Source organism: Felis catus, chromosome A1, assembly GCF_018350175.1.
Source record: "Felis catus isolate Fca126 chromosome A1, F.catus_Fca126_mat1.0, whole genome shotgun sequence".
NCBI lineage: Eukaryota > Metazoa > Chordata > Mammalia > Carnivora > Felidae > Felis > Felis catus.
In genome coordinates, this window is record NC_058368.1 from 108,286,134 (window position 1) to 108,310,645 (window position 24,512).

General features: G+C 37.0%; 1 protein-coding gene across 13 annotated transcripts in view; it reads right to left on the reverse strand.

The window, feature by feature from the left end:
• The window catches only part of RAPGEF6 (Rap guanine nucleotide exchange factor 6), a 191,063-nt gene that overhangs the window by 15,169 nt on the left and 151,382 nt on the right, over positions 1-24,512 (reverse strand). For 11 of the 13 annotated variants that reach the window (XM_011281969.4, XM_003980740.6, XM_045058670.1 and 8 more), the window contains 5 exons: positions 14,608-14,819; positions 9,986-10,109; positions 7,709-7,732; positions 4,060-4,280; positions 1,656-1,847 (listed from right to left, as the gene is read on the reverse strand). In XM_011281969.4, the coding sequence (XP_011280271.2) occupies positions 1,656-1,847; positions 4,060-4,280; positions 7,709-7,732; positions 9,986-10,109; positions 14,608-14,819 (773 nt within the window). The remainder of the gene's footprint in view (positions 1-1,655; positions 1,848-4,059; positions 4,281-7,708; positions 7,733-9,985; positions 10,110-14,607; positions 14,820-24,512) is intronic. The other 2 variants (XM_011281964.4, XM_011281970.4) reach the window with 1 other exon arrangement.

Sequence of the window (24,512 nt, forward strand, 5' to 3'; positions counted from 1 at the left end):
CACGGTATACTCACACTACTCTTAATTAAGTGCTTTTTTAATATGAATACATTTATCACATAAATAACAGCCATATTACAACAAGCAAAAAGAGGGCTACTTAGAGTTAATACTGCCTCTTGGGTGATGACATCCGAGTAAGAAGCCAGACCTACACCTCTCCTATTTCTCACTTGACTAGCATATTGACTGATTTCATCAATTTTGTACCCAATTATTTCCTCATCTCCCCAACCATCAAACTAGCTTGGGCTCTGAGCAACGTCCAGTGAATTGTTTTATCAGCCCTCCTTTTGGACTGTCTATCTGCAGTCTCACTGCCCTCCCTACTCTAGTTCTTCTCCAAATATAAAGTGGACCATAACCTTCCCCTGCTCAAATGTCTGCAACAGCTACCCACGGACAACTGTCCTTTGACATGCCATATTAAAATTTCAGCATGCCTAGGACTTCACTTCTTGTCATCCTGGGAGGCTGTTTAATATGATGGTTGAAAAAAAGGACTTTAAAGCCAGTTAGCCTGCAATCAACTCCCACCTCCATCACACACTGGCAGTGTGTAAGTTACTGAGACCTTCTTTGTTTACTCTCTAAAACAAGAGTATTGCCTATCTTATAGGGTTATTATGAAGATTAAATGAACGTAATGAACTTAGTAAAGCATAAAGCACTCAGAACTGTGTCTGGCACTCAGGCGGTACTCTGTAGGTGGTAGCTTTAATTATTATTGTCTCTCAGCACTCTTTCTGCAGCTCTACACTCAGAGGCAGCAAACTGCCAGTAGCTCCTTGCAGATACCATGCTTTTTCTTTGCTTGAAGCAATTTCTCTGCAGTCTTTGCCTCATTACCTCCCTCTTGATCAAGCCTTAAAACTCTGCTTAGGTGTTATCTCCACAAAGCCTGCTCTGAAGTTCCACTTTATACTTAGCTCTGTGTGCTCCAGAAACTTCCCATTTTTTGTTTTTTTATATGCTCTGAACATACTCTAGGCATAAAAGCAAACATATTATATTTGTTACTGGTTTGTGGGTCTATAGTACCAAAATGGAAACCTGGCAAAGGCAAGGAGTGGGGGGCACTTCTTATTCAACTTTGGATCTCAAAACAAAATCAAATAAAATTCACAAAGTTCTACTAAATATGTCCTAAATGTGTAATGCATGGGTTAAACGCTAATGTTAGGAACCAAACTAAATGTAGCTTCTTTTCTACATGGCCTAGCAGAGGAGGGATAAAGCATGGTCTATACTTTATAAACTTTACAATCTTTTCTTGTCTCCTCACTAGATTTTTGAGAAGTGATCATGAATGTAAAAACAATATACATTTTTAGAATAAGCAACCTCATTCTCATAAGTTGCAGGTGCGTTAGGTAAGTGTTCAAATGCACCTCTGAAAGCAGCAAACGCTTGGTACCTAGGCATATTGCTCTAAGTTTTCTGTTGCTAGGACTACAGGAATTCCAATTATCAGCATTTAAGATATTTATGCTGTTATCAAATACCTAGAGGCAAACAAACATCTTTCAATTCATGAATGACAATTATATGAACTATACTAGCTGATCTTCTGAGCATTTATATTTGTAATTATTTTTCATTCTAACTCCCCTGGAAATTTTAATTAAATCAATGCAATAATTGTGAATACTCACATAATGTGGCGGGGTCTTTTGCTTGTCCCTTCTTCCTGATGGGGTGCAAATTAACAGCTGGCACTTGGAGTGCCTGGCTCACTCTGTGAGGCTGATGCAAATGTGCTTTAGCTGTTTGGCCCGCTGATCTCATAGGCACTGGAGACATTTCTGATGACTTGGCCGATCTTTTCTCATTGAAATTCTTAGTCACTAATAGAACAGAGTAAGAATTATGTAACTGTGTACTTTTTTAGGCAAGGTTATCACTAGTGACAATAATGACTGCATTAAAACCTATTTTTAACAGAAAAAATACAACAGATTAATCTTCCTAAAAATAATTTCATGTATTATAAAACATGACTTCTAAAATGTCTGTAGAATTAAGTTGCTTCCTCCATACATTCTGAACCCATTAACTTAAATGGTCCCCTTTCCACCATAACAGTGACAGCCAAGTTTACATCCTCTCATCTACACTACTGAAATACTTCCCTGATTGGATCAATTCTAGTCTATGACTTCAAGCCACTCTCAACAGAACAGCAGAGTGCCTCTTCCAACATGAAAACCGGATCATACCAGTTTCCTTCTCCAATTTTATTCTATCAGAAGTTTATCAAGTTCTAAGTATCCTATTGGAATTTTTATTGGCATAACATTTAATCATATATATGTGTAAAATAACATCCACTGTGTAAAATAACAGCCACTTACAACTTAATCTTTTTTGATTGTTACAATATAGTGTAATTTACCATTTTTGATTTCTGCTTTTACAACTCATGATTTCCTTGACCCAGACACATATACCCTATGTTGTTCATATGGGTATTCTTGGCTTTCACAAGTTGTATTACTCCATTTTGCTTTTACGAAATACCTACATTAGAAATTAGCCCAAATAGCCCAAATAAATTCAAAGAGGATTCTTGCTTACAGAGGCAATGTAAGAAGCAGTGAGAAGAGAACCAACAAGCTACTTTCCCAGAAACTACACTCAGCACCTCAGTATCAAACTGCTACCTTAAAAAAAAATTTTTTTAATGTTTATTTATTCTTGAGAGAGAGAGACAGACAGAGACAGTTTGAGTGGGGGAGGGTCAGAGAGAGAGGGAGACACAGAATCTGAAGCAGGCTCCAGGCTCTGAGCTGTCAGCACAGAGCGTGACGCAGGGCTTGAACTTACCAACTGTGAGATCATGACCAAAGCTGAAGTCGGACGCCTAACCAACTGAGCCACCCAGGCGCCCCTAAACTGCCATAACTTTAAATTGTGTCTGTGAGCCTGTGTGCTCTATCTAGATTTATTCTGTGTATCTGTTAGTAAGACGTGTCCTAAAGTATCAGAAAAGCCTAACAGAGGTTATTTTTTTGGATCTGGGAACACTCAAATTTTTTTCCATAGAAATTAATGGTAACTGCTTCTTCCCTTTATGTCATTTTGGCCTACAAAATGTTTCATGGGAATGTTCTACTTACAAATGGTGGGGGAAGCCTATGTGTAATTAAAAAATTTTGAGAATAGGCTCTCCTTTTTCCCCCACATAATTCCAGTATTTTAACAATATGAGAATGTGCCTCTATTTTCTTAGTTCACCTTACTAACACCTATTGTTTATAAGGCTTTCAATTAAATTTCTTCCATTTCCTAGTTGGCAAATATCTATGAAATTTAACGAAGATAAAAGTTCACTTAGTTTCACTCTGTATTTAGGGATGAAGATAAAAATGTCCTCAAACTGAAGGGCTCCTCTATAATGTTCCAGTTTTTATAAGAAGACTTTCTAATGATTTTTTTAAACGTTTATTTATTTCTGTGAGAGGCAGAGAGTGTGTGTGTGTGTGTGTGTGTGTGTGCGCGCGCGCGCGCACGTGCGCGAGCGCATGCATGAGCAAGAAGGGGACGGGCAGAGAGAAGACAGAGGATCCAAAGTTGGACATTCAACCAAACAAGCTACCTAGGGGCCCCAACTTTCTAATAATTTTTTAAAAATGTTTATTTATTTATTTTTGAGAGAGAAAGAGAGAACACAAGTAGGGAAGGGGCAGACAGAAAGGGAGACAGAATCTGAAGCAGGCTCCAGGCTCCAAGCTGTTAGGGCAGAGCCCGACGCAGGGCTTGAACTCACAAACTATGATGAGATCATGACCTCAGCTGAAGTCAGATGCTTAACTGACTGAGCCACCCAGCCTCCCCTCTAATGCTTTTTAAAGAATTCTTCAACCCTCAGTTTCCTACACATGGCAATTAGGAACGGATGGAATTCAGTATCCAGATAAGAGATCATTTGACGCTTGGGATGTCAGAAACCTTTTTGAGAGAAAGTTAATTTTCACTGGACTTAAGCTTAACTGTAAAGATATAATGTCTATTTTGTTGTACTATTTAACATCACATTAAGTGAAAACTTGTACTTACAGGTACCATAGGCAGGCTCCCACTGCAATGACATCATCTGAAACTTTTCCTCATCTGTGTCTACATCCAGACTGGAAAGATACTGCTTCACTTTTCTTGCCATTTGGGCATCCTCGTATAGCTTCTTGGCGTTGAGCAGAGAGCTGCGGCGTGCCCTTTTCTTGTGAGCACCTCCTTGAACATCTAGCATGTTAGAGTTTGTGCTGCCTTGACTCAATGACCTGTAGGATGATGGATATCACAATGAGGGACAGTAAAGATGAGAACTACACATGGCAGATTGAAGATTAAAAGAATTTTGTTCTGTTAATGCTACTGCATGCTGATGCAAATGAGTTAAAAGATGAAGAGCATTAATGCAAAGTAATATGGCACACATGGCTATGTTCTAAGTTTTAAGATTCGGCAAAGTGCAGAATTCAAAAGAGTAAGATAATATTTTTTCCTCCTCCCTCCAACCCCATGCCCCAGCAACAAATTCCATGAAATCTGTGTTTGTGCCTATGCAATCCATGGCACAGCTGGGACAAGTAAACAGCAGCCCAGGAGGCCATCCAAACTCTGAAAATATGGCAAGAGTCTGAGTCAGAACAAGTCCATCCTTAGCCAGATCTCTATACCAGGATTCTTGAGCAAGGGAGTTTCTACAGGAGCTTTGCTTATCTGTGCTGCTTCTTTGGACATGCCACAGCCATCACCATTCCTATCTACAGCAGGCCACTCTTAGAAAGCTAACCAATTTTACCACTAAGTGTTTTGGCCAAATTCAAAGAGAACAACCAAAAAGAAAAATAGGCATTTATACTCAATTCCGTAGAGTCAGAGACCAGAAGTACAAGAGAAAGCTCAATCTCCCACTCACACTTGGAATGGTTAGGCAATATGTGGTTCTGGACTGAGGATCTGGGACTTGGGAACTTTCTTTGCAATGCCTCTGCGATGAATTGCAAGCTGGGTAGAAATAACCACAGTTCAAACAAACTATAGCTTCACCCAACCTCTTTGTGGCAAACCTCATTCTATAATGGCCACATCTGGAACCAATGGAAAACAGGAAAAGCAATGCTATTTGTCCTTTCTAATGAGGCTAGAAACACGAAGTTCTTAAATGATTTTTATTCTAAATGCAGTTCTCACTCCAAAATAATAAAGTTATCTAAAGGTTATCTAAACGAGCCTCATATTTACCCTAAAATATTCTAAATACACAGATCATAAAGAACAATTTGTTCTGCAGTGCTCACATACTATTTAAAACCGACAATAAAACCCTAATGTGTTCATTGTAAATTAAGCAAAACAAAAGTTGTAAAAGTGTCACAGTATTTTTTTCTTTCACAATTTTAATATCTTTGAATTAAGATGTGTCTTACATTTGAAAGCAACTTTTGATTGCTGCTGGTCAGGCAGAATCTGTGACATGGTTGTCACTACTTGTACACACAGAAACTTCAAAACTTGAAGAATGGTTGGGAAGAAAATCCAACAACATTAGTGAATTACTCTTTTAATTTCCAGTAACCAAATGATTTTAAGAAGGTAGTGGATGTGACATGTTCAACAACATTCTCAGAGCAGCTGTCAAAAAGAGGACAGCTCTAAATATATGCAAAGCCAAGCTAAGAGCCCAGCACCAGCAGCTTTTACTTCTTTAATGGCTTGTTTTAAGAAATACTTCATTACCAATACAGTTGATGGCACAAAAGAAAATACCGTGCAGAGAAAAACACCCAGAAACTAGTAACTCAGAAGATTCATATTCTAAATATGAGTGAGTTTGACAGAGATCTAAATAAACCAATTTAATGTGCTCACATTTTTCTTTTAATGAATGTAAAAGGGTGTTATGTGATAAAAATACCTATCTAAGTTTACGTAAGAGCTCTTTTAAATAAGCATAAAGTAAAACATTTTCAGTGGTAAGAAGGCACTTAAGTGATTTTTTCTTAGTGGTACATAAAATAATGGTGTGTCCAACAATCGATGATGTCTTAGATTCAAATATATGCATTAAAATCAAGTGCCAACATTTAGGAACAAATTTTAATACAAATGTTTTAGTAATTTTACCTTTACTGATACAAAAAAAAAAAAAAGTCCACAAATCTAGGATACAAAATTCTAGGAACATTGTAATAAATGACAATAAAATGCCTTCTAAACTAGTTCCAAAACAGAAGAACGCTATGAAATAACAAAAATGCCTACTGTCTGCAAGTATCATACAATGCAACCCTAAAACTGAACAAACAATGAATGTGTTAACCTAAGTCATTCAACAGCCCAAATTCCTACTAGAATGTGCTGATCAAGTATTTTTCTTCATAACAGTAATGCCAGGAATCAATTTCTATTTTCAGTGAAAAGAACCAGAAAAGAACAAGACACAGATGTATAATACGGAAGGAAACACATGAGAAAAACACAGGGAAGGAAGAATGTAGAAGGAAATTCAAGTTCACCAAAATTCAACAGAAAACAGGATCACAAATAAGACAAGACTCAAGTTCAAGTAAGTGGCTCACAAAAAAAAAAAAATCCTTTTTGTGTGTAATTAAAGCATCTGACTTCATGATTCACTCTAGTCTTAAAATAACAAAAATCCTTCATATGCAATCCCTTCATTCACAAAAACTGTCTTTCTTCATCTAAAAATGAAAGGATACCTGAACAGCAAAAGGTGGCAGTTTCAGATTAAAGTTTTTTTTTTAAAGTAAATTCTGCCCCCAATGTGTGGCTTCAACTTATGACCCCAAGACCAATGCTCCACACAGAGCTGTCCAGGCACCCTTGACTATATCACAGTTTAAACAGAGAGAAAGGAGTCTCTTATTTAAAATGGTACAAATTTAAAATAAAATTCAATGAATATTGTTTGTTTATGTCACATGGTATTAGATCTGAAGAATTAAAATCATCTTCCATTTCAATCATTTACTGACTTTATAGTATAGTTTGGATAAGGGCTGCCTCTTTTTGTAAAACTGATGGAAATATAAGCTTTATAAACAAACTTCGTTCATTTTTATGTAATTACATATTTAGATAATTACATATAAGACACGTGAACAAACTTTTTAAAGGAGGCTTCATGCCCAAGGCTTGAAATCATGACTGAGAGATCAAGAGTTGCATGCTCTAATGACTGAGCCAAGCAGGCTGCCCCACAATAAGGGATTTGAGAAAAAGAAAATGGCATGGACTCTGGAGTGATACTACCTAAGTATGAACTAGCATTAGTGAGCTTTAATTGAGACAAGTGTATCTTCCCCACGTGCACCATAAGAATACCGGTATTTATCTCACAGGGTGCATGGAGAATTAAGTAATTCTTATAAAGTGCTTAGAACAATATATGGCACATAACAAGCACACAACAAATATTTACTATCATCCTCTTTTAACTGACCCTACTAAATTAAAATCTACAAGGGACTTACGGGACACCAACAATGGAAAAGTCCATGGGAAAAAAAAGCTACTTCTATCACTATTTTCACCTTGTTAGCAAAAGGCATTTGTGAGGAGCGTAGGTTGACAGGGTTAACAGGACGCATGCTAGTTCATCCGCGTGCATTAACGAAAAGGATGCAGTACGTGTTAAGAGTTGCACAACCTCTGGTTCAGGTGCATTCATCTCTACACTTACCCCAGACTCCGCCACCTCTTCTTCCTGTAAGCAAGAGCCACAAACATTGACGCATGGGTTTGAATAGGAAAGCACAGAAAAAAGACAACAGTTGAGAGTCAGAGAAACTATGGAGACAGAATAGAACAGAAAAATTTTACTAAGAAAAAATGGCAGCTTAACAGTAAAATGACTTTAATGGAATGCAGAGGGGGTAAAATGAATTAGGATGTGTACCGGAAGCCAACAAACCCACAGTATTATTTAAAATATGCTGTAAGGCTAATTATATTTCTAATATCTAATTCACACCATAGGCTTATGTTAATAAGCAACTTAAGAAAAAAAATACTTATTATAAATTTTGAATTTAGAGTTTTTAAGGGACGTAAACCTTAAATTAAGGAAGAGAATTTTTGAACATTTTTTTTGAAAGGATTCTTGAGCACTCCTTTCAGTGACAAGATGAAGTTACAAGGAACATAAAGATTTATAATGTCATTTCTCAGGGCAGAAATTTCTCCAACAATGTACTTTAAAAGAAATTTTGACCAAGAAGTCAACTTAAAATTTAAGTAAAAGTAGAACATCAGAATAGGATACTGCATATCCTTATACTACAAATGGACTGAATAAAGATTGCTTTTTATTTTATTTTTTGCCCCTCACCAGAGTCCATGTGCTGCAGGTGGCCCAAGACTCTGCTTTTCTATCAGCAAACTGTTTTCTGTCAGATTACTGTTAGAATGAAAGAGGTTACTTTTTCCACACTATATAATATACACCACAAAAATGGATAACTACTTGCTTAAAGAAAAAGTGCATTTAAGTACTGGTTAAAAAAGAAAACTGATTCAGGAAAAGTTCAGTCCAATTCAATTTGTCCAATCTAATTATGAATGTTTTATTTTCCCCTATCTTGTAGTCTACTTAGCCCAGGTCATGCCCCAGAAAATGGCCAAGTTTATTAAATTCCTCCTTAGGTTTTTCCTCCTTTGTTCATTTTTGAAGCATAGCTGGTACTTAATATGTTATTTACTGGTCTGTAGGGGCACAAATCCATTGTTTTTGGGAAGGAGTGCTAACATATATGAGAAAATGGAGGTCCACGTAAGACAACAGGCAGTAGTGGGGCCACTGTACAGAAACAAGCAACAAAGGCAAAAACTTAAAAAACAAACAAACAAACAACAAACCTTCCTCCAGGTTTGCTTTGGTCCCTGGTTCTTACTGTTTTCTGCTTCCATACTACTGAGCAACATGTCTCCTTACATGTTGGATTCCTAAGGGCAGAGCGGGATGGGTAGCGAAGAGTGACCGCCCCCTTCGTCTGTTCTCTGAGGATCTCTACACTAGAGCCAACTATCAAATCAACTACTTACAAAAACAAAGACTCCTGAACAGTAATCTAAGTAAAACAGAAGAAAGCACCTATACTGACACATACTGATACTGTTTGATTACAAAAATTGCACCTTTGATTTTTAAAGAAACAAGTGTTTTTGTTTCCTTACTGGACTGTATTTTTTTTTTAGCCAGAGGAACCGTGCCTATCTTTGTGCCTATTTCATTTTTAAAAGCCTTATACACTGAAGTTATACACATAGGCCTGGAAGAAAGTAAGTCCCCTAAATTAGAACCCTAATATCTATTTACCCTGAAAATTTTAGAAATTACTGAGAAGGGTTTGACAACACACTTTCTCTAAGTTTTACTGAGTTTGAGAAAGTCTCTGTTATTACATTAAAACTGAATTTTAAAAAGCATTCATTCTTAGAAGATCAGGTTAATATGGAATACAAATAACATTTTCCATTTTTATTAATGATAGAACATGCTTACATTTGCACTTTCTAAATTCTGCTAAAGAACTTGCATACAAATAAACAGTAGTACTATGGCTTGAGGAAACTAATGTATTTTAAAAAAATAAAGTATGATTTTAATAGAAATAGAACTTTAAAAACATTTAGTAAAAATAAAAGGCATGTGCAGACTAATATTTAAGTCAGTTATTTAACATAACAAGATAGAATTATCCACGTACTCCAAAAAGTAATACAGAACCAGGGCTCAAATCTCAGCAAGTTACATAATTCTGGGCATATTACCTAAATGCTCTGAGCGTCCCTTTTTCACAGGTACAAAGAAACCTACCTTTAAAGGGTTGCTGTGGTAAATGATTACTGGAGACTGACATACAGTGCACAGCAAATGGGAGATGGCTAATAAATGATAAATATTATTACTGTATCACTTGATGCCACTGTAACACTTCTACAGACTTCAATGCCATACCTCTGTCGAAACATCATAGCTGGGTCCATGTTAGCAGAAGTCATTCGAACAACTTGACGGATTTCCTTGGCAATCATTCTTAGCTTCTCAAAATTCACTAAACCATCTACTTTGGAGTCATTCCCTACGGAATAAAACCAACTTTTTCATTTTCAAAATTAAAATGCCCATATGAAGGTAGGAAAAGTCAAGTTATTCTGGGGGCACAAATCAGAACCGTCTTTATGAAACTGCCACTTCTGTTTTGAACCGATAAAAGCATATATGGTTCAACTATGCTCCCAGGGAATGAGCTAACTAGGAGGAATTCTATTCCTATGGGAGTGATTACAAGTACTGGAAGTTCATAAGCTACATAGCTTCTAAACCAATTTCACGATGTTAAAGGCACATCTATAAAATGTGTGGCTCCTGAAATCTTACTGTCTAGATGCTCAGCCCACTCTATCAGGTACCTGTATCTGCTCTTTTGGACAGCAGGGTATAGCACTTGAAAACTTAGGCTTTAGCCAGAGGTCACAAAGAGTGACCTATGGGCTTAATTAACCCAGTAAGTTTTCTTTGGTTTAAAATCTTTTAAGGGGTGCCTAGGTGGCTCAGTCAGTTATGTGTCTCACTTTGGCTCAGGTCACGATCTCACAGTTTTTGAGTTTGAGCCCCTCATCAGGCTCTCTGTTCTCAGTATAGAGTCAGCTCTCTCCCTGTCTCTCTCTGCCCCTCCCCTGCTTGTGCTTTCTCTCTGTCCCTCTCAAAATAAATGAATAAACTCAGAAACATTATAAAATCTCCCAAAGTTTGAAAACTAAACAATACCTTTTGAAATAATGCATAGGTCAGACAAAATCAAGAAAAAAAATAAAAATAAAATACTGAAAAAAAGTGTTAAATGAATTGTCAACATTTAACAAATGGAATATATCCCATGAAAATCTCTGACTGCTTTTAAAAAGGGAGGGTTCTAGTGGGGGATTAAGTAAGAGTAGATCTGTTTTCCCAAATGGCAATTATTAGTTAAATTAAGGTGACTGGCTCATAGAGTAAACACTTTCTGGTCTGCCATTCATCTTTTCTTTCCGAAATCTGCATTTACATTTGTGCTAGCTCTTCAGTTCCATAACTTTTATTTGTTCTAATCAGTAGGGCTCTGAGGAAAAATTCACACAACTTTCAAAATGATCTACTTTTCTTTGAAGAGGATAGCTAGGAGATCAGACTTAGCCCATTTGATGGCTTACCAAAAACTGTATGTTTAAAAGGCAATGTGATGGTCTATAGCAGTGTTTCTTTTTCACACCTATCTTTTATAGTTTCTGTGACCCCATTTATCTACTCTGGTAGCCTGTGAGATGCCTCTGTGGAACTCTAAGTTCCTAATGGCAAGTCTGAGAACCTAATGCGTCTGAAACATAGAGTGGGGTCTGCTTTCTCATGGTAAAGAGCATCTATACAATGAACATATGAGTTGTTCAGGATCTCAACATGTGAGCTAGTAACAAAATAATCACCAAAAATACTTCCAAGTCACTAGGGGCGCCTGGGTGGCTCAGCTGGTGGAGTGTCTGACTTCGGCTGAAGTCATGATCTCACTGTTCGTGTGTTCGATCCCCGCATGGGGCTCCGCACTGAAAGCTCAGAGCCTACAGCCTGTTTCGGATTCTGTGTCTCCCTCTCTCTCTGCCCCTCCCTCACTCATGCTGTCTCAAAAATAAATAAACATTAAAACAAAAACAAAAACAAAAACTTCCAAGTCACATAAACATGTCTTGAGGGAACAAGTCAGAAAAATATATTTGAGGCCTATCAGAGTATTTCCTTATGAAAAAGGAGTGATAGAGAGGAAGCATTAAGACTAATTAGAACAACCCTTCTGCTGAGAATAATTAGAAAATTTGAGCAAAAATAGAAAAAACAAGTATTTTAAGGCAATAAAAAGCTATCAAGGAAGTGAAGATTTGGAAGAAGAATGAAAGATCTGGGAAAGGTTTACCATTTCCCAGTGCCTGACCCTAGAGGCATCTACTGATTCAGAAAAGGGGATGATGAGCTTAAAAAACTAAGTAGTGACACCCTGACTTCTTAGGTTAGAGGAAAACACCTTAGGTCCTGGTAAACCTCCAGTGCTTTGGGTTGGAATCCTGAAGGGCTATCCTGGGACTATGATGAACTAGTTGTGACCAAGATAAAAGTTTAGTGTTAAAATATCTTAAAAATGTAAAAATGGATTAAGGTGATCTTGGACTGCTAGCTTACCTAGCTGCCTGGCAAAAGCAAGTTTTATTTCTTTCTGGAGGAATGGAACATCATCTGAAACCTCAAATTATTTCTGTAATCTTTTATACACAACATCCATTTGATCAGAAGTAACTAGAGACGTCAGGAGAAGAGATGACAAATGAAAACAGGAGACAAAGACAACAGAAAAGGACCCACAAAGGATGGAGTTATTAGACAAAGATAATCCAGCTTTAACTAAGCTGGATATGTGCAAAGATGTAGAAAACAACACTAAGAACTTTAGCAGAGAACACAGAGATAAAAAAAATTTAAGTTGTAAACCTGACAAAACACAGTAACTGGCTAGGAACTCACTGATATATTTAAGAGTAAATTACACATAGTTCAAGAACTGATAAACTGGACAGTAAGTTGGAAGAAAATATCCAGAATGAAGCATGGTTAGACAAAAAGATGAGAAATGGAGAAAAGAGGGTATGAGACAATAGAGGCAGTCATCATGTCTAAGACAGGCGAAATCAAAATCCCTAAAATAGAGGTCAGAAGAGGGTAGGTAAGAAATCTGAAGACAAAATGAATGAGAATTTTTCCAAAACTGATGAAAAATACCAAAACATAGGTTTCAAGGTATCTTATAAACAAATCAGGACTAAAACAAGCAAATGCCACACCTAGCTACATCATAGCAAAACTACAGGGGAAAAAAAAAAAGAGACCAAGAGAAGAGACAATTACAAAGCAGCTATTGGAAGAAGGGCGGAATATAATCACAGGAACAGCAAATGACTTCTCAGTATCAACAATAAAAGCCAGGACACAATGAAATGGTCTTTTAAAATGTTTAGACCACTGCGAACCAAAATTATGCCTTAAAAATGAATATGAAGTATAGATATTTTTAGATAAATGAAATTAGGATATTTCATCACCAGCAGACTTGTACTTAAATAAACAATAAATAGTATTCTATAGGAAGAAAAAAAAAAACCCAACCACATGGAAGCTTTGAAAACAGAGGAATAAAAACAGTAACATCATCTAGAAAAAGATAAATACTGACTTCTGTAAATGATAAGATCACATAGAAGTTAAAGGCATGACAAGCGCATATAAACTGGTAGGTGAGTAAATGGAATTCAAGTACTCTAAATTCCTTGCACTGCCCAATACACAGAAAAGTACTAATGAACATTAACCTAATTAATATCAACTAATTAAGTATAAATATAATGCCTAGGGTAACACTAGAAAAATAGTAAAACAGTGTATAGTTAGCCAGTTACCAGACTAGAATAAATACCATATACAAAAATTAATTCAGGGAGACTGGAAGTGAAACACGCTAAAAGATCCATATGCTAGTCTTTTAAAACTAAGAACATGCTGTGTATTAAAAGATAACCTTAAGAGATTCAAAAAGCAAATCGTATTACACCCAGGATTTATAAGAAATTCTTAAAAATGCATTAAATAAGCAACAACCTAATAAACAAATGAATTTACCAGGTGTTGGTGAGGAACACTAACTCTAGCACCACTGCCAGTGTTGCACTTTTGCTAGACAATGCCAAACTGTTTTCTAAAGTTGATTATATGAATATCACATCCATAATAAAATCCACTATGAACGATATTAATATTCAAAGCGGTATTATCCGTAATAGGTGAACAGTGGAAAACTATGAAATGCTCATCAGGAGAATGGATAAATCCACTGTGTTGCATTCAGGTAATGGAATACTAGTTGTGAAAATGAAATACAGCTACACTCAAAAAACATGGGAAAATCTCATAAATCTAATATTGACTAAAATAAGCCGGAAACCAAACCAAACCAAAATGCAAGAAAACAAATATACTATGTGATTCCATTTATATAAAGTTCAGCAACAGATAAAACTAAACCACAGTATTAGAAGTCAGGACAGTCATTGCTTTTGAGGAAGAGAATGAGGACGGTTATTAGAGAGGGGCATCAATAGGGCTCCTGCAAGGCTAGCAACATTTTATTTTTGACCTGTGAGTTGATTACATGGGAGTTTGCTCTGTTGTAATTCATTTAGTTATTCTCTTGTTATGGTCACTTTACTGTATTGAATGTGTTGAATAATTCAATTAAAAAAAGTTTGGAAGGGAAATTATTAGTGAACAAAATAAAAAATATGAACAAACAATCTGATGTGGGTGTAAGTCAAATTTAAGTTTGAATGCAGAGGGAAAACACTTAAATTTGTTTTTGTCAATAATGTGGGTTTTGATTTCTAAAATTTGCTACATTTAATTAGGTAAAGCTTTTGTGATATAAAAGGCTGAAAAATATAATACGTCACAATTCTGTGGAATTTGCTGAAGCTAAACACACTAATTTTCAAGTAACTTTTAAATACCTTCATGTAGAAATGTCATATCTTTCTTGACAACAGGGAAGAGTGGAATAATTGGAGGCTGCATGCTTTGACTACTAAGAATATTTCTATATTTTGCCATGTTTCTAGATGGATCAAAAAGGTCTTGTAGATCCTGGAGGTGTTTCTCATACTTGCTTGGTAATTTTTCCCAAGTACCTCTGAGTCGTGCTACAGATGCCAGGTTCAAGCCACTGCCAAAGATGAGAATAAAAACATTAATAAGGGACTTGGATAAGGGAGAAGACTCAGGGCAATAAAGCGTATACAACAAATTTCTCTAATAAAGATAAAATAAATAGGGACATATTTCTAATGTGTTGAAATGAAGAGACCAAAACCATGGGAAAAAAATAATAAAAGGGCTCTCTGATGTTACAATCAGGAAAATTTATACCAGAAGAACTACATTACTTGCGTATAGTTGTAGACTGTAGCCTTTATTTTACAGCTTGCATGTATTGAGACAAACATAGTATTTCCATAAAATAGACACTTAAATATAAAAAAAAAAACCTTCAAATATCACAAAGTTTTCTTTGCTTTATTTAGAAAATAACTTTATGAAGACACTGTCTATTGTGAAAGTGGTTTAAGTAATGCTGGACACAATTGCTATAATAACTGAGGCAAGTTCTAGAGCTGAGGCAGCCTTCTTTCCAAGGTTTTGTTCTCTCATGTCCCTGACTCAAATACTTCCCTATCTCTAGGTTCTAATCCTGTCCCCCAAGGCGTCCACATATTCAATGTCTTCTTCTGACAGGATTTTAAGCTCAGATAGCCCTCCTTTGAAAAACATGCCCATTCGCTCCTCTCTATCCCTTTATGTCTATACTACCATCAGGCAGGTAGGCTGCCACATGAATCCTGCATATATAATGCTTCAATTTTCTAACCAGTTAACCCCTCTTTTATTCCCAGGCACCTGACTTTTACGCACACCACTGTACTTAAAATGTTTTCTTGACTTCAGATTTTAAGGTGCGGAGTTAAGATATCTTTGTTCCCTTTGCCTCTCAGAAATCATCCCAAGAAACTCTATGGATCAATAACAGAAATGCAAATTTCATCTTCACAGAAACTAAGATATCTGTAACTCCTAAACACATTAAAAGGTTGCCAATAAACAGTTAAGATTAAACAGGAGAATGCCAAATGCTGAAAAAGAATGGGCATGGTTAAAGATCTCAATGCAAGCTGTTGAAGTTCTCCGAAGTGGCTACCTCACCCTAAAGGCAAGAACAGCAAATATCCTATTGGAGACAACACAACAGAATCCATAGGATGACAGAATTAGGTGGGGGCTTGACTGTGATCTTTACCAGGGAATGCCAGGTTAAGTACACAGAGTGAGATAATATCTTCATGAGACAATACCTTAATACCTTTAACAGTGAGACAGGACAGAAGGTAGATTCTGAGCGGTAAGCAGCCCCAAAGCTGCCCATCTCCATGTAGACGAAGGAAGGAAGGAAGGAAGGAAGGAAGGAAGGAAGGAAGGAAGGAAGGAAGGAAGGAAGGAAGGGAGGGAGGGAGGGAGGGAGGGAGGGAGAAAACAATTCACATTCAAGCTCAATTCCTGCTAGCCTGAAATAATGCCCTGGATCCTCTCCCACATGAACCTCCTGCAAATAGTTGGTACAGGAAAACTAACAAAGAACACAAGTAAGAAAAATGTTGCCACCAATCAAATAAAAATCAATGACCTAGCCATGATTTCAAATGAATAAAGTAAACAGCTTAATGGAGTGATATAAAGAGCTTAGAGAAAATATGGTAAGAGAAGTTGATAAAAAAAACAAAACAAAAAACTAGTCGAGTTCAGAAAAGAAATGAAAGAAATATAAACACCAACACAGAAATGAAGGCCATATTGGAACGTACTAAAGAAAAAAAAAAAGACCATGCACAAGTTGTGTTAAGGATCAACAAAAGCAATCAGCGGAAGCAATCAGCAATCAATGGAAATTCTATTTCTCTAGAGAGAAAATAATGGATATGGAAGAGAATGGAGATCTCAAATGTGCAATAACTGCTATCTTTGGAAGAAGGAAACAAAAATAATGGAACTGAAAAAATATTCAAAGGTATAACCTGAGAAAACTACAGAAACAAATCAGGCACTACAGACTGAACAGGCACCACAGTCCCAGAGAACCAGATACAGAACTAAAAGAGGTAGAAACATAGATGTAAAGGTAAAGGACATCAGAGACAAGGACAGAACATGGGGAGAAATCTCAGAGATTTGAACAGCTACATAAAATGCTAGTTATGAAGCTATTGTCTGTGACATTACCAGGAAATAACACGTGAGACAAGAATTTTAAAGCCACAATGTGATGGACGTTCAAAGACAACAGGAAGACACTTCGAATATATTCAGCAAATAGAATTTCTACAAGACCTTTATAAAATGACTAGAAAGCAAACTTCAACCAAGATTTGATTACAGAGAGTGATGTCTGCATCATGACAGCATAAGATATCCCTTGTTTTATCACTCCAACCAAACAACAAAAGTCTAGCATCTACTCATGAATAACACTGCGTGTGTGGAACCCGGCATCATTCGCCAAGGGGGCTCGGGAAAGCCTTGTTTACAAGTGTATTGGTAAGAGACCGTCTTTAGTACTGTTTGTAGAACCTATAGGAGGTTACGAAGTGGTTTGTGCCCCCCCTTGCCTGTAGTCTGGGAGTGCCTGCAGAACAAGAACTCAGTCACCTAAAGAAGAGAGAGAGACTTTGTGGAAGTCCAGGTTTCCAGAAGAGAAGTTCCAGTACTCAGCTGGAGTAAAACAAAATAAAAAAACAAAAAGGTTTGGATGCATTCAAGTAGGTAAAGAGAAGAGCTTGATTTTGCTGGCATCATCTCTTTTCCAAAGGAGCACAGTTGAAAGGTAACTAGATAACTGGTGATTTTTCCCAGAGGAGAGAGGGAGAGCTGGTGAGTACATGCCTGGTTTCCCTAATTGTGTAGGATGCTGTCAAAGACACTCACTTGGAAGATCTAGACCCAGAACATCCATTAAAGTGGGAGCTCCATGACTAGGGGGAGGGAGCAGATCTGGAGAGCAGCATTTAAGATTCCTGGATAATTTGTAAATGAACACAGGATCTAAGAAGGCAAACTGTTGACATTAAAAACATAAAAGGTGGGGAGTAAAAGGGTTTTGCATATGATTGAAGTTAGTATCAGCATGAAATAAATTGTTATGTTTCATGTAGATCTCATGGTAACCAAAAAGCAAACACCTATAATATAGACTCATGGAAAGACAAAGAAAAGGATATTAGAGCATATAAGCACAGAAGATCATCAATTCACAAAAGAACACACCAAGGGAGTAAAAAAGAAAGACAAAACAGCGAGAAAATAATAAAATGGCAGTAGTAAAAGCCCACATGTATCAGTAATCATTCTAAGTGTAAATGGACTTTGTATCTTTTTCAATTTCCTTCATAAGCTTTCTACAGTTTTCAGCATACAGATCTTTCACATCTTTGGTTAGGTTTATTACTAGGTGTTTTATGATTCTTGGTGCAACTGTGAATGGGACCAGTTTATTTGTCTTTCTGTTGCTTCATTATTAGTGTATAAGAATGCACCTGATTTCTGTACATTAATTTTGTACCCTGCGACTTCGCTGAATTCATTATCAGTTGTAGCAGACTTCTGGTGGAATCTATTGGGTTTTCCATGTATAGTATCATGTCATATGCAAAAAGTGAAAGGTTGACTTCATCTTTGCCAATTTTGATGCCTTTGATTTCCTTTTGTTGTCTGATTGCTGATGCGAGAACTTCCAACACTATGTTAAACAACAGCGGTGAGAGTACACATCCCTGTCATGTTCCTGATCTCAGGGGGATAGCTCTCGGTTTTTCCCATTGAGGATGATATTATCTGTGGGCTTTTCATAAATGGCTTTTACGATGCTTAAGTATGTTCCTTCTGTTCCGACTTTCTCGAGGGTTTTTATTAAGAAAGGGTGCTGAATATTGTCAAATGCTTTTTCTGTATTGGTTGACAGGATCCTATGGTTCTTTTCTTTTATTAACGTGATGCATCACACTGATTGGTTTGTGAACATTGAACCAGCAGCTCAGGATCCCTGAGCTCAGGAATGCATCCCACTGGATCATGGTGAATAATTCTTTTTATATGCTGTTGAATTCAATTTGCTAGTATCTTATTGAGAATTTGTGCATCCATATTCATGGGGGATATTGGCCTGTGTTCTCTTTTTTTTTTTGGGTCTCTGTCTGGTTTGGGAACCAAAGTATTGCTGGCTTCATAGATTGAGTCTGGAAGTTTGCCTTCCCTTTCTATTTTTTTGGAACAGCTTGGGAAAGATAGGTATTATCTCTGCTCTAAATGTCTGGTAGAATTCCCCTGGGAAGCCATCTGGTCCTAGACTCTTATCTGTTGGGAGATTTTTGATAACTGATTCAATTTCTTCACTGGTTATGGGTCTGTTCAAATTTTCTATTTCTTCCTGTTTGAGTTTTGGAAGCGTGTGGAATTTGTCCATTTCTTCCAGGTTGTCCAGTTTGTTGGCATATAATTTTTCATGGTATTCCCTGATAATTGCTTATATTTCTGAGGGATTGGTTGTAATAATTCCATTTTCATTCATGATTTTATCTATTTGGGTCCTCTCCCTTTTCTTTTTGAGAAGCCTGGCTAGAAGTTTATCAATTTTGTTTATTTTTTCAAAACCTACTCTTGGTTTCATTGAACTGCTGTACAGTTTTTTTTAGATTCTATATTGTTTATTTCTGCTCGGATCTTTATTATTTCTCTTCTTCTGCTGGGTTTGGGGTGTCTTTGCTGTTCTGCTTCTATTTCCTTTAGGTGTGCTGTTAGATTTTGTATTGGGGATTTTTCGTGTTTCTTGAGATAGGCCTGGATTGCAATGTATTTTCCTCTCAGGACTGCCTTCGCTGCATCCCAAACCGTTTGGATTGTTGTATTTTCATTTTCGTTTGTTTCCATATATTTTTTAATTTCTTCTCTAAGTGCCTGGTTGACCCATTCATTCTTTAGTAGGGTGTTCTTTAACTCCCATGCTTTTGGAGGTATTCCAGACTGTTTCCTGTGGTTGATTTCAAGTTTCACAGCATTGTGGTCTGAAAGTGTGCATGGTATGATCTCAATTCTTTTATACTTATGAAGGGCTGTTTTGGGACCCAGTATGTGATCTATCTTGGAGAATGTTCCATGTGCACTCGAGAAGAAAGTATATTCTGTTGCTTTGGGATGCAGAGTTCTAAATATATCTGTCAAGTCCATCTGATCCAATGTATCATTCAGGGCCCTTGTTTCTTTATTGATTCTGTGTCTAGATTATCTATCTATTGCTCTAAGTGGGGTATTAAAGTCCCCTGCAATTACCATATTCTTATCAATAAGGTCGCTTATGTTTGTGATTGTTTTATATATTTGGCAGCTCCTGTATTCGGCACACAGACATTTATAATTGTTACCTCTTCATGATGGATAGACCCTGTAACTATTATATAATGCCCTTCTTCATCTCTTGTTACAGCCTTTAAAGTCTAGTTTGTCTGATATAAGTATGGCTACTCCAGCTTTCTTTTGACTTCCACTAGCATGATAGATAGTTCTCCATCATTCCATGCTCATGGATTGGAAAAATAACATTGTTTAAAATGTCAATACTATCCAAAGCAATCGACACATTCAATACAGTCCCAATCAAAATTGCACCAGCATTCTTCTCAAAGCTAGAACAAGCAATCCTAAAATTTGTATGGAACCACAAAAGACCCCGAATAGTCAAAGTAATATTGAAGACGACGACCAAAGCAGGAGGTATCACAATCCCAGATTTTAGCCTCTACTACAAAGCTGTAATCATCAAGACAGCATGGTATTGGCACAAAAACAGACACATAGACCAATGGAATAGGACAGAGACTCCAAAACTGGACCCACAGAAGTATGGCCAACTAATCTTTGACAAAGCAGGAAAAGTATCCAATGGAAAAAAAAGACAGTGTCTTTAACAAATGGTGCTGGGAGAACTGGACAGCAACATGCAGAAAAATGAAACCAGACCAGTTTCTTACACCATCACAAAAATAAACTCAAAATGGATGAAGGATGAATGGGCGACAGGAAACCATCAAAACCCTAGAGGAGAAAGCAGGAAAAAAACCTCTCTGACCTGAGCTGCATCAATTTCTTACTTGACACATCTCCAAAGGCAAGGGAATTAAAAGCAAAAATGAACTATTGGGACCTCATGAAGATAAAAAGCTTCGGCACTGCAAAGGAAACAATCAACAAAACTAAAAGGCAACCAACGGAATGGGAAAAGATATTTGCAAATGACATATCGGACAAAGGGCTAGTTTCCAAAATCTATAAAGAACTCACCAAACTCCACACCCGAAAAACAAATAATCCAGTGAAGAAATGGGCAGAAACAGGAACAGACAATTCTCTAAGGAAGACATCCAGATGGCCAACAGGCACATGAAAAGATGCTCAACATCACTCCTCATCAGGGAAATACAAATCATCAAAATCACACTGAGATATCATCTCACGCCAGTCAGAGTGGCTAAAACGAACAAATCGGGCGACTATAGATGATGGAGAGGATGTGGAGAAATGGGAACCCTCTTGCATTGTTGGTGGGAATACAAACTGGTGCAGCCGCTCTGGAAAACGGTGTGGACGTCCCTCAAAAAATTAAAAATAGATCTACTCTGTGACCCAGCAATAGCACTGCTAGGAATTTACCCAAGGGATACGGGAGTGCTGATGCCTAGGGGCACTTGTACCCCAATGTTTATGGCAGCACTTTCAACAATAGCCAAATCATGGAAAGAGCCTAAATGTCCATCAACTGAAGAATGGATAAAGAAGTTGTGGTTTATATATACAATGGAATACTACTTGGCAATGAAAAAGAATGAAATATGGCCTTTTGTAGCAACGTGGATGGAACTGGAGAGTGTGATGCTAAGTGAAAAAAGTTATACAGAGAAAGACAGATACCGTATGTTTTCTCTCTTATGTGGATCCTGAGAAACTTAACAGAAGACCATGGGGGAGGGGGAGGGGATTAAAAAAAAGTTAAGAGAGGGAGGGAGGCAAACCATAAGAGACTCTTAAAAACAGAATAAACTTGAGGGTTGATGGGGGGTGGGAGGGGAAAGTGGGTGATGGGCACTGAGGAGGGAACCTGCTGGGATGAGCACTGGGTGTTGTATGGAAACCAATTCGGCAATAAATTTCATATTAAATATAAATAAACATTAAAAAATAAAAAAAAATAAAAGACACTATGACTTCATCTAAAAAAAAAAAAAATGTAAATGGATTGAAATTTTCCCACCAAATGGGTGGAAGAATAAAAAAGCAAGACCCAACTATATGCTGCCTACAAAAGACTCACTTTAGCTTAAAGGACACACATAAGCTGGAAATCAAACTATGGAAAAGACAGTCCATGCAAGTGGAAACCAAGTGAGAGCAGGGTAGCTATATTTGTATCAGATAAAAAGGACTTTAAATCTAAAATGGTAACAAGAGACAGGGTCATTGCATAATGATAAAGGGTCAACTCATCAAGAAAACATCAAAGTCATTAATATACATGCACCCAACATTTCAGCACCTAACTATATTAAGCAAACAGTAACAGACCTGAAGTAGCAACAAGCGGCAATATACTAGTATGGGACTTCAATATCCCACTTGCAGGAATGGATGAATTACCTAGACAGAAAATCAATAAAGAAATGGGACTTGAACCACACCTTAGGCTGAATGGACCTAACAAATACACACTGGACGGGTCTTTCACCATTAGCAGAATATTCACTCTTCTCAAGCATGAACGGAACATTCTCCAGGAGAGATTAGAAACTAAACCTCAAAAGTCTTAGCAAATTTAAGAAGACTGAAATCATGCTAAGTATTTTTTTCTGCCCATAATGGTCTAAAACTAGGAATTAAGAAGAGGAAAATGTGAAAATCTACCAATGGGTAGAAATTAAACAACATAACCGTGAATGGGTCAAAAAAACCAAAAGGGAAATAAGTATCTCTCAAAAAGGAAAATGGAGACACAACATACCAAAACCACTGGGATGCTGCAAAAACGATTTCCAAGACAGAAGTTTAGTGATAACTTTCTATAGTAAGTAAGATCTCCAATAAATTATCTAACTTTTCACATCAAAGAGCTAGAAAAAGAAACTTAGCCCAAAGTTAGGAAAAGGAAGGGAATAACAAATATCACAGCAGAAATAGAGGCCAAAAAATAAAAATAAAAAAGCAATGAAACGATAAACAAAATTGACAAACTCTTAGCAAAACTAAGAAAAAGAACTCAAATAAATAAAATATAGTATCTAATAGCAGGAAGAACTGGTTGGTTCACCTGTGTCACCTCTGCTGGAAAGGTGGTATGTGCTTTATCTCGTCTGATACACTTAAACATAAAATAGGAGGAACAAAGCAATTAATTTTTCAGGAACTACTGAAAATGTGTAATGTGTATAATAAAACACTCTTTAAAACAAAACAAACCTCTTAACCAAATACCCATTTTGGGGCTATTGTCCACCACCTTCTCTTGAATCATTCTTTCCTTGGCTTTAGTGACACGATCATCACTGTGCTGGTGTATTATTTCTTTTATTCATCCTCTATCTCTTGGTTGGACTCTCTTCTTCACCCCAACATTCAGGATGGTCACTAGTTATGACTCTTAAGCCATTTACCTTTTATGCTCTCTTGTTACACAGAAATCCTCTTAGTGTCAGTTTTATTCACACTACTCCAAAACTAAGCCTGGCCCTACACAGTTTCAATTTCTAACCTTCGAAGTACTTATCAATGGCATTTTTGTTCCCTTTAGACTCAGCTGTTAAAAACTGTCAGTATGAAGTGTGATTCCTGCATTTTACAGATGAAAAACAAAAAACAAAACAAAACAAAACAAAAAATCGTCTTCAATTTTCTACTGACACATTGCTACTACACCACAGAGGCAGGACTCTGACACAAGTGCAGCTGATTCTAAAGGTCACTGCTAAACTCTGTTCCATACTCCTCCTAAAAAAAAGAAACAAACAAAAAACACCCCCGCCCCAACCCAAAACTCCTCCTAAAGCATCTAATTAAAGTGTATCCAGTGGTTAACTTCATAAAGGACTTTTTTATTACCATGACAGATTTATGATTATAAAGATTCTGATTCTATCTCATGTGAGGGTAGGAACAAGCCATAATTAAATTCTGGGGGGGGGGGGGTGCGGCGTGGCATACATAGTTGGTATTACGATGTAATTATGCTGCTTTATGTAAGCACGTGGCCTTATAAATGCACAAAACTGCAACTACCCTCCCTATTTAAAATTACACTTCCTTTGAGAGGAATCCCTCTAATGATCAGCACTATACTATAGGGGAGGGTCAGAAGATAAATTATCAATCTCAGCCAAACCTAGTGAGTCAGGGGAAGAAGATTCCCAGCTCATATAACCATCCACACTTTCTGGGCTTTTATAAACCAAATTTTTGTAATTCTAATTCTAATGCCTACCTTGTTTGGACAACAACACATCCAGTGATACGTGAGGCAGTACCTGATGAATGAGCTTACCAAATAGTTGCATTATTACTGTTGTTGTTGTTGTTTCAAAATAGCAATTTTAGATTAGAGTACTGATACCACACTATGATTTTTCAGTGCCAAATCACAGTGAGGTAGATAATGAAAGATGCACAGTACTGGAGTCTGATGATAAAGACCAACTGTTGGGCATATATCCAAAGAGAGTATGCCAAAGGGAGAGAAAGGAAGAAAAATGGCAAGGCAATCAACCTTATTCAGCCAAAA